Source organism: Dipodomys ordii, unplaced genomic scaffold (assembly GCF_000151885.1).
Source record: "Dipodomys ordii isolate 6190 unplaced genomic scaffold, Dord_2.0 Scaffold40, whole genome shotgun sequence".
Lineage (NCBI taxonomy): Eukaryota > Metazoa > Chordata > Mammalia > Rodentia > Heteromyidae > Dipodomys > Dipodomys ordii.
The window spans coordinates 10,114,667-10,125,806 of NW_012267256.1; the positions used below are offsets into that span (position 1 = coordinate 10,114,667).

The 11,140-nt window shown below is 45.0% G+C and overlaps 1 protein-coding gene across 1 annotated transcript in view; it reads left to right on the plus strand.

Annotated features, from left to right (window-relative positions):
* Apba1 (amyloid beta (A4) precursor protein-binding, family A, member 1) overlaps nucleotides 1-11,140 on the plus strand; it is a 59,390-nt gene that overhangs the window by 977 nt on the left and 47,273 nt on the right. The window contains exon 3 of the mRNA XM_013018401.1: nucleotides 4-231. Within this exon, the coding sequence (XP_012873855.1) occupies nucleotides 4-231 (228 nt within the window). The remainder of the gene's footprint in view (nucleotides 1-3; nucleotides 232-11,140) is intronic.

The window sequence follows — 11,140 nt, forward strand, 5'->3', positions numbered from 1 at the left end:
CAGCAGCGGGCGGCGGGCCCCGCAGGCGACTCCGGGCAGCGCTACAGCAAGGAGAAGAGGGATGCCATCTCGCTGGCCATCAAGGATATCAAAGAGGCCATCGAGGAGGTGAAAACCAGGACCATCCGTTCGCCTTACACCCCCGACGAGCCCAAAGAACCCATCTGGGTCATGCGCCAGGACATCAGCCCCACCAGGGACTGTGACGACCAGAGGCCGGTGGATGGAGATGTAAGTCCGGGCTGGGCCCCACACTCTCAGGGGAGGGGAGGTGGGTGCTTCTGAGGCCTGGTGCATCCTCGGAAGGAAACGATCTTGTGGGATAAATGGTAGGGATGGGGCGAGGAGGGGAAGGGGGGGGGACGTTTCTTCCCATGGTTAACCTTCAGAAACAGGCCTGCGCTCAGCTGGGCTGAGTGAATGAAGCACCATACGGGAGCCAGATCCAAAGCTGCAAATCACTGGAGATCGGGGTCTCTCCAACTGTTCCTGGACAGTTTTATGAGACTTAGATCCCCCTCCCCCTTCCCCCTCATACACACCCCTGCTGAATCAGAAGGTCTGGAGGGGGGGGGAGGGGGAAATCCAAGAATTTGTATCTATAAGGACAAAAACGCCAGGGTTGAGGAAGGAGACACCATATTAGAAACTGCGAGAAAGGTGCTGTTTCGTTAGGGGGCGACGGAGAACCTCTGACCATCATCTCTACAAGAGTTTGGGTTTGGGCACAAGGCTGTTCTTTCCAGGGAGGAGTAGCCCAAGTTCGGAAAGACAAGCTTGCAGCCCTGGCGGGGTGGAAGGGTGGCTTGATGCAGAAAGCAGAATTTTCACCCGAGCCCCATCCTGTTCCACAGGGGCTCTGGGATGCCCAAAGTTTAGGCACCCAGGGGAAAGAAGTTTGACCAAAAGTCAGATTAGTGGGTATTTTGTTCAAATGAGTTTGGCATGATGGCCAGTTATTTATAAGACAAAGAATGGGGGACTTTGTGTCAGGCCTTGTCCTGTGTGCGAATAGGAAGCATACTCAGTTCTTAAATAAGACATCTGAGGAAGGATTTCTTTGCAGTAAGCAGTTTCCCAGTGCACGTGGGTATGTGGGATTTATCTTCTAGGAAGGCAGATCTCCGGTCCTGGTACACTGCCTTTAAACCACTCCCTTAAAGAAGATAGTCTCTTCGGAGGAAATCAGGGGAATCCTGCTGAGCCCCACAGAATTCTGCCGTTCATTTGGCCATGGTGTGTTTCAATAAACCCTTACTTGTCACCTCTGCTGCTACCACGACATATTTTTTCCTAATATAAATTTATTGTGGTTATTAAGGTGTTGTACAGAGAGATCAGCATTTCATAAGTCAGGTCAGGAGTGCAATGCTTTTCGGACAATGCCCACCCCTTCCTTCAGGGTCTCCCATTTCCCTCTCCCGCAGGGCATCTTTTTAAATTAGACTGAACTTCATTGTGAAGAAGCACACAAAGCTGTTCCTGCCTCATTCAACCTTTTATTTTCCATCTTTGAAATACCTACGCAATTTGGTAACATGGCCAACTTGGGTATCACAGGCCATTCGAAATAAATCAAGAAAAGTAACCTTTGCTCCGCCACCTCACTATAAATATTGTTTCTGCTTTCTCACTTTTCCATTCTGTTGAGTAATTTTTAAGCAATTTCATTTAAAAATGGAGCTTGGATAAGAGAAGGGTGAAGAGGTTAAATTCAGTTTCATTTAATTCTGCATTTTATGATTATACCAGGCTGTTTCCCAGCGGGTCTTTTGGGATGAAGATCCATTATTAGAAGCAGCTTGTTCATTTTCCTAATACGCAAAGGTCTGTGCAGGTCAAAGTGGTATCCATCTGGTGTTTTAGTAGTAGTCAATATTGGCTGCTCCTTGATTAAATTGCTAACACCTTTTAAGGAGCCGTTGGCAAGGGTTAGGGAGGCAGCTGCGCCCTCCTCAGCCAGGGGGCAGCATTGGGTCAGTAATTTCAGACAGGCTTCCCAACTCTCCGGGTTTGGGTAAAACCAAGTGAGCTCAACAAACCAACCATTCCCTTTCACCTCCAGCCGGCTGCAGGTTTCTCAGACAGAGAAGGGATTGCAGTAAGCGCTTTGCAAATGAGTTGGAAATGCAGCAGATTTTCAGTAGGGAGCCGGCAGGAGGCAAGGCTGCGCATCCTGTGAGAAACCTGGAAACGCATCAGCACTTTCCACATCAGCAACTTTCTAACAGCTGTGGGAACATTTTCCTAGGTGGGGTTCTCTTCTGCGAACCTCCTCCCTTGTACTAGCTCCTTGAGATGACTTGCTTCAGCAAGGGGCTTTGGGGCTTCATATTGAGCCCCAGAATAGGCAACAGTAAGGCCAAGCATGGCTTTTATTCATTTGAACTTGACTGACAACCCTCTTCCATGTTTCATTCCAGACATTGTTTAATTGTAGAATGTTGACTGATGCTTTAGGAACCCATACTGTTAGAAATCAAACTTGATGCTAGGAAATTGGGGAGCAGGGTTTACTAGCTTATGATGAATTAGTAGAAAACAAACCTCAAACCTGTGCTGTAAAATCTTCCCTCAGTCATTTTGAAGCCCTTTGAATCTGTGGGTTGTATCTCCTTTGCTAAGCTATGCTTATAGGAAGTATCTTTTTGTGGCCCCAGAAACAAATAGATATTTACTGAATGCTCATTTCATGCATGTTGTTGTAGGAAACAGAAAAGCATTGTTATATGTAATATATGTGCATATGTATATATTCACATATGTATATATATACGTATATATGTATAGGGTATGGATGTATGTGTAGACAGACAGACAGATAGATAGATAGTGCTGTATGCAGTTTGGGGATCCAGATTGGCGGGGTGGGGGTACAGTTGTTAAAAGTGAAAATTATTGCCCTCCCTTTTCAAACTTGAATACCTGAGGTAGAGATCAGTGATGGGGGAGGGTAGTTTCTTTTGTTTTTATGCAGGTACTGGGGCTTGAACTCAGGGACTGGGGCCTGTCCCTTAGCTTTTCCACTCAAGGCTGGTGTTCAACCACTTCAGCCATAGCTCCATTTTTAGCTTTTTGGTGGTTAACTGGAATTAAGAGACTCAGACTTCTTTGCCTGTGCTGGCTTTGAATTGTGATCCTCACATCTCAATCTCTTGAGTAGCTAGGATTACAGCTGTAAGCCACTGATACCCAGCTTTTTGTTTTGTTTTATACATGCTCCTTGAGTTTCTTAAGTAGATGAAAGGCTGAGAAATACTGACTTAAAGAGAGGGAAAAAAGTATTATCTGGGCAGCTTCCCCATATAAGAGCTGCCAACTTGAGGCTGAACTAAATCCTTCTTAGCACAGATTTAGTTATAACAATCAGGGCTATCCCACTGTGATAATGGCCTGCAAACCTGCAGCCCCAGCCCTGGAAGTCCTAATACAAAAGCAGCACATTTGCAGACCAGCAAGATCAGAAAATACAATGGGCAAACAGAAAGAAATCAAGAATGCCTGCAGTACCCATCACTAGAGATAATTGCAAATCAGGAACTATGTTTTTAACACCACTCATTTTTCTCAGGTAAAGAGTACATTTCTTTTTGGACAATGTCACCTTTTCCCTCGCTCTCTCCCAGCACTTTTTTTTTTTTTAAGCAAACTGGTGTTTATTGGCTGGAATAGGGTGGGAAGACAGAATAAAATTATTCATGGGCTGGGAATGTGGCTTAGTGGTGGAGTGCTTGCCTAGCATGCATGAAGCCCTGGGTTCGATTTCTCAGTGCCACATACAAAGAAAAAGCCCAAAATGGAGCTATGGTTCAAGTGGTAGTGTTAGCCTTGAGCAAAAGAAGCTCAGGGATGGTGCCCAGGCCTTGAGTTCAAGCCCCAGATCTGACTGGCAAATATATATATATTATTTAACATCGGATGCTCAGTGCTGATTTGCTTATAGTAAGGAATTTCTATTTTTCAGATGTATGTTTGAGACCTTCCTTCCAAAAAATATTGAAAAATATTGACAGTGAAGGACCATTCTGGAAAATGCACCCCCCACCCAATCTTCCTCAGGCAACAGAATCATTCAGAGAACAGTCATGGTGGAGCACAGATGGATTCTACCAGGTGTTGTACACATAATGCTGCCGTGTGCATTCGCAAGCACCCAGTGCCTGTTAACAGGTCCGGGCTGCTCTGAGTTCTGTGGCCTGCAGCTCTGACATGGTGTTTACCTCTGCTCTCTCCTAAAAGTCCACTAAAATGAGAGCAAAGTACTTTTTTTAAAAGCAGAAAGAAGACCTACTAGAGAATGGAAACAGTGAACTATTGCTCCAGTTTTTGGTAACTGGCTGTGCTAGACACATGAGTACTCCCCGATGTTTCTAGTTCTCTTGCTAATACAGAGGATTGCCCTTCCTGGTCCCCTAGACACATGAAGGCTGAGGTGTGTTGCTTCCAGGCAGGAATGGCAAAGACTGTGTTTTCTTCTCCAGAGGCAACCAACCCGGAGGCCTCTTGCTGAGAGGGTAATGGCATGAAACGGTGGCGGTGGCGTGCATTCTGTGAGCACAGCCTGGGTGTGGGGTTCTCTGCTGGCCCAGTGGAACATGGAACAGAATAAAATAACCTGGGTTATTTTCAGCCCTGGAGATTTGGGGCAGGGGAGGGAGGGCGTCTCATCACAACATCATTCCTGGTGAATCCGGATGAATACACAGGTGGAGTTTCTGTCTCCTCTTTTCTACCAAATCGTTGAGGGGATTTGTACTGTCAACTTCCTCGGGCACTTGAGGCATCAGATACCTCAAGTGGCAGGAGCCCCAGGAGATAGGAGACTTCCTGATGTCTCTCCAGCCTGTGCAGACAGGTGATTCCTCTCCACCCACGATGGAAGGAAAGGATGAGCAAGAGAAGCATGGCTGTGGCGACACCAGGCCATAGCATGGAGTAGGAATGGGGTACCTTGGGGAACACAGGACCTAATAAGCAAGGAGTCTGTGAGAATGCTTTAGAATTCCTAACTATTAGGCTTAGCACCCACATAGCTAAGCAGATTAGAGTATTCCTCTCTGAGAAAATGGAACAGCCAGGAGGAAGGAGCCTGCAGGTACTGATGCTTGGAGATTTCCCCACACATCTGGGTCCCTAGCTGATCACCCTACATTGAAGGTTCCGGAAACACACTCTGAAATATGAATGGATAGCGAGACTTTTGGAGCAAAAATGACAAGACAACTTGGAGAAATATAGGCAGTGCTCAAAGACGTTAACAGTTCTTTCAGAGGGTTAGGAGAAGACAAGGAGCTCTGAAGGTAGAGTCAGCTGCATTTCAAAAAAACATTCGAAGAAAAAGAAAACTCCTAAGCTAAAAAATAGGACCACAGAAATTTGAACTTACAAAGAGAATATTTCAGTACGAAGGATAGAAGACAAAGTTGAAATCTTCAACTCGGAAGAAGGAAAAGATGGAAAGTAAGGTGCATAGGGAAAAAAAAAATCCTAGAACTAAAAACCTGTCAATACTGGGTACTTTTCTAGTACTTATCTAAAATAATGAAGTAAGAAAGACTCGTGGGAGTTTTAGAGTCATATTTCCATGAAAGCTACTACTACTCTGAGAGCATAAAGCAAGAAAAGAGATACATGATTCAGGAAACAAAGGATCTAACACAGAAACCATACGAAGAGAATGAACAGAAGATGAAGGGGTGGAGAGCCCAGGATAAAACTTGTATAGAAGGCCAGGGAAGCACCCACTTCAGAGCTTGGAGGCTCCAGTGAGGAGGTTTCTAGAAAAAAGTGGAACAGAGAGATTTCCAGATTTGTTTGAACTGACAGGAGATATAGATGGCTTTAAAAAAAAAAAAAAGTTTGGTGCTGGTGGCCAACCCCTGTAATCCTAGCTACTCAGGAGGCTGAGATCTGAGGATCATGGTTCAAAGCCAACCCGGGCAGAAAAGTCCATGATACTCTGATCTCCAATAAACCACTAGAAAACTGGAAGTGGCGCTGTGGCTCAAGAGGTAGATCGTTCGCCTTGAGCCAAAGCGCACAGGGACAGCACCCAGGCCCAGAGTTCAAGCCCCACGACCGACAAAAAAAAAAAAAACAAACTTTGGCATAATATTGGTCAGCACATAGAAGATGAGCAAATGAGGGAACATTCCCCCCAAACAAATGTTGAACACAAGGAAGGTATGCAATCATTGGATGCTGTGTCCAATCCAGGATGAGCATATGCACAGTCTTCAGAGTACAGAAATTATGATATTGAGAGGATGAGGGAATGGGTGGTATAAAGGAAGCTGGTCTTAATCATTGACTATGGGAGCCAAGAAATAAATGTCTGAAGTTGAAAAATGAAGGTCAGTCATGTGCCTTGTGAATATGGAAGTTAAATACCTGAAGAAAGGGCTAAATGATTCTAGGTTGGGCATGGAACCATGAAGTAGAAAGGAGTAGGGAAAAAACAATTCTGTGATGATTTGCTATTCATTCTATGGTTTGATTCTCAGAACTATATATTTGTGGCCTCTGTTTCTTAAATTAAAAAGATAATATTTGGAATCACACCATTAGAGCAGTCATTACACCAAAGGACCCTCCATCTTTTACTGTTGTCTTGAAAAATCAGAGAAAGGTAAAAAGTTCTGTACGTTGAGCACATAATTTATAAGAAAGGCCTCCTTTATCAGCCATGTCATGGTACAGAAGGTGTGCTGAGTTCTTTCTCTGTAATTCCTTGCAACGTTTGCATTAGCATGAACACTTTAATTTGGCTTACATCACGCACATAAAGAGTAAAGCAGTTAAAAAAAAAAAAGGATCAGGGCAAGGTTGTTCTATGTAGGGTGTGAAGAGCATTATTCGCCAAGTAGATTACTCACAGTATTCAGAAGCCCTGGGCTGTGGGGTGAGCTTAGAGCCTGGCAACCATGAGCACTGAAGGGAAGGAAAGCAGAAAGAGCAGCCATTGCAGCAGGAGGATTGCACGGGAGGTCAAGTGCGATGCATTGATTTCTCCTCGGCCTTGAATAACTATGTAGGTCAATGGACTTTGCTTTAACAATGAAATGCTTTGGGGGAGTCGTCTTTTACCAGGGAGTATTTTAACAGCCCATGCTGCAAAGTAGGATACCCAGTTAAAGTCCCTGCCAGTACTTGCTTGCTCATAGCAACAACAAAAGTGAGCCATTTTTCTAGGAACACCGAGTTGGTTTGCAGTTGCAGTGGTCTTTCTGGTACATCTTTAAAAATGAAAAGACTTGACCTTGAAATTTCCATTCGGAGAACCAATGATTCATTCAGTTGTGAACAGAGCAGGACACAGAGAGAGTGCTTGCAAGCTTCTTGCCCTCTCCTAGTGGATTTGAAGTGTTTCAGGACCTCCAATCATTTTAACTCACCTGGAGAGTTTCACCTGGACGCTCCGGCAGCCCAGCCCCGTGCCCAACAGGGAGCTCAGTGGACTGACTTCAGACCCTTGCCACCTTCAAATCACTGGAGTGAAACTTGTCTGATGATCTACACACCAGAAAGCAAGTCTCCAATTACTTTGTGCTCCGAGGAATAAAAAGAAGTGATGGGAAAAATTGATTTTTTTTTTGTAACCTCCAGGCCTCAATTTTTTTTCTCTTTACCTGACCCCACTCACAAGCAGAATCTTTCTCAGCTTTTTAATGGATTGTTTCACCAGGCAACATACAGGTGAAACCATACCAAAAAATGATAGGATGAGTAACAGAGAGGGAAATGGACAATTTCACCAGAAAGAATATGGTCACTTTCCAGTTAGATTGGCTGTGCAGGGGGGCCATAGGTTTATGTCTGACATGCTCACTAAGTAAATGGAGGCTCAAGAAACTGCCCAGGAGGGTGTAGACTTTCCCAGCTAGCCTTCCCCAACTGTGAATCCTTGACATTTCCTTAATAAGAGGGCTTGGGCTCTGTGATGGAGAAAAGTCAGGTGCAGGGAGAGCAAACAGCAGAGTCACTGATCATTTAATGTCAGGTGTTTGCCAGTCCCAGGCCATTTTGAAACAAGACTTATCTATAAATGCCATCATCTCTAATATGAAAAATTACTCCCATTGTAAGTATAGTTGGCAACATGTTCTTAATACTACAATGTGGTTTCTCAATTTTATTTTATTTTTTGGTGGTGGTGGTGATAGCACTGTGCTTGAAGTCAGGATTTTGCACTTGCTATTAAAGCAGGTGCTCTTCAGCTTGTGCTACTCCACTGGGCTCTTTTTGCATTGGTTGTTCTTAAGATAGCCTCTTGTTTTCTGGGTCGGGCTATTCTGGACTGCAGTTCTCTGGCTGGGAAGCCAGGTGTGGGCTACTGTACCTAACCATTGTGCTTCAACCATAGCTGTGATGCCCACCATATGCTTACCCATTCACTGAAATGGAGCCTCCTAAATTGTTGGTCTTGGCAGACCTTGAAAATGATGTCCCCCTCCCCACCCAATTTCTGCTTCCTGAGTAGCTAGCGTTACAAACTAGGATTGCAAGTAGCTAGGATTACCATGCCTGGCTCAGCCCAGATCTCTGGAAACTGTTTTGACTACTTTACTGCAAGAAGCCATCGGAGAGCATATTTTCTGACCTAAGCAAGGGCCACTTCGCTTTTTCCTGAGACCTGTGGACAATTTTTCCCCTGCTGTTTCCCAAATTGAGACAACAGGCCCTCAGCTCCACTTGGTGTCTGATGTGCTTTGACAACTTCATCAAAAAGTACATAAAGTGGGGATAGACCAAGGGAGGTCTGGTGAAAGGCTGGGCATATCGGACTAAGTTTCCCCAAGTAGAATAGCTGAGAGTACACTTCCCTTGAAACAAGGTAGTTGTGAAATGCGGCTTGTTCTATAAATTGAAACATCCACTCTGGCTGTCCAGAGTGGCCTCAATCCCACCCCAGTTTTCCTCTGTCCACGTCATATTCCCAGTTAATGAAGCCAGGGTTTCCCTCTTTATACACCTTCATCTCAGGATTCTAGACTGTCTGGTCTGAGTCTCTGGAGCTGGTCCTACACAGCTATCTCTGCAACTACCACCTTAAACTATGAACTACATAACACTTAATCCTTTTTCTCTTCCTTTCAGGCTGAACTCCTTTCAGATTGAATTCAGTTGCCTTACACTCGCTAGTCAAGTGCTCTATCACTTCAGCCAAATGCCTGGTCCTTTCGCTTTTCACTTTGTTTTTCAGATTGGGCCTCATACTTTTGCTTTAGGGTTGACCTCTGACCTAGAGCCTCCTTTCTCTGCCTCTCAATGTCTGGGATTACAAGTGTGTTCCACTACACCCTGGCCCCTAACATTTAATTCTTTAGTATCTTGCTTTCCACTTTTCCCATGCATCAACCTACTGCCTTTGTGATTCACAGGTGGTCCTCTGAGAACAGTCTCCTATTCGACTCTTACACCTCACTCAGAGTGAGTCACACAAATGTAACACTCAGTGTCATCCTGTAGACATCTTTATGGTTGACCTACTGCGACCATCTCAAAAAGGTCATCTACCTTCCTTGGTTTGGGTAAAACACATGGTCTCGTTTCTTTCTCGGGGTGAACATAAGAGACACTGGCTTTGCAGTTGTTGGGTCCTCCCTGGACATGTGAAATAAGAATCATAGGCTCCAGGTGTTCACTATTTGAGGAAGCCAAAGCTCACTTGCCATTCTGGATGGACACTGGCGAATGAATGAAGGCCGTTGATCTTGGGGCCCTTCCTTCCTGGTTCAGATGTCATTCTGCTGTCCCCAGCACTCCAGTCCTCACTGTACATTTCGTCCCGTCCTGCTCTCTGGTGACTTCTGCCTTACGCAGCTCTTTTATCAAGCACTTGGTCTGCTTAGGCAGTGAAAATGGCAGCATGTACTGGCCCCTATTCCTGTTCCAGAGACCAATGGTAAAAGTGTCTGAGACAGGAAACCATTCAGCACTAGCAGTGCTTTGTGAGAAGTGAGCTCCCGTCTTTCTGAGGGGGACCGTAGCTTCGGCATCCAGGAACTGAACACTTGTGTTAACACTTCTTCCACCACGTACACTTTTTTTAACTTTAAAAAAGATGATGTACAGAGGTAGAGGAATATCTCGGCTTGACTGAGGCCCTCCATCCTTGAGGTCCCCACACTCTCCGCCTTGAATTCAGCATGCAGCCATTGTGGATACTTTTTCTTCACTGTTGCTAAGAGACTGTTGACCAAGACTGTTGATCAGGTGCACCTGCTAATTCATTAAGTCTTATTAGTAACATCTTATTCTCTTGACCTTGTGGTTGTGTTTGTCAGACTTATAAGACTAAGAAAAAATAACCTGTCTTGCTGTCAAGAATCCCATTGGCTTTTTTTTTCTGTTTTGCCTTTATTTCGTTTTTGTGCCATAGCTAGGGTTTGAACTCAGGGCCTCATGTTTCTTAGGAGAGTGCTCTATTACTTGTACCGTGCCTAAATCCTTTCTTGCTTTTGTTATTCTTCTAATGGGGCAATGCTTTTTGCCCAAGCTAGTCTCAGGCTGTGATCCTTCTACCTGTCTGTGCCTCATCTGTACGTGGGATTTCAGATCAGAATCATCATGCTCCGCTTGTTTATTAAGCTGGGCCTTGCTAGCTTTTTTTTTTTATTGTCCCAGCTGGCCTCACATTATATCCTTCAATCTCCACCCAGTATTTGGTAGTATAGACATGCCTCTCAGGGGTGTGGTCAAGTTTTCCTAGTCAAGCTTTCTTTCCTAGGTGAGCTCAAGGTATAGGACTGAGCCTCAGCTTTCATTGTTGGCTGGCCAGGGGCATCCTGGGTCTTTCACACAGGGCCCTGTCCCATACTTAAAGTGTACAAGATGAGCAGGCTGTTTAATCAATGGCAAGGTGGATGTACCAGCCTGGGAAGCCTGAGCCCAGAGAGACATCTCATCACTGTTGCTGTATTTTGTTGCTTAGATTAGTAACTCATGCTTGCTCCCCAGGGAGGGTGACAGAAGGGTCTGACATCCTTGGGGGCCATCTTAGTACTTTTCATCCAGGAACTACTAGTTTTAAAAAACCTAATGGTAGGGGCTGGGAAGGTGGCTCATGGTAGAGCGCTTGCCTTGCATGCATGAGGCCCTGGGTTCGATTCCTCAGCACCACATAAGCAAAAAGAAAAAA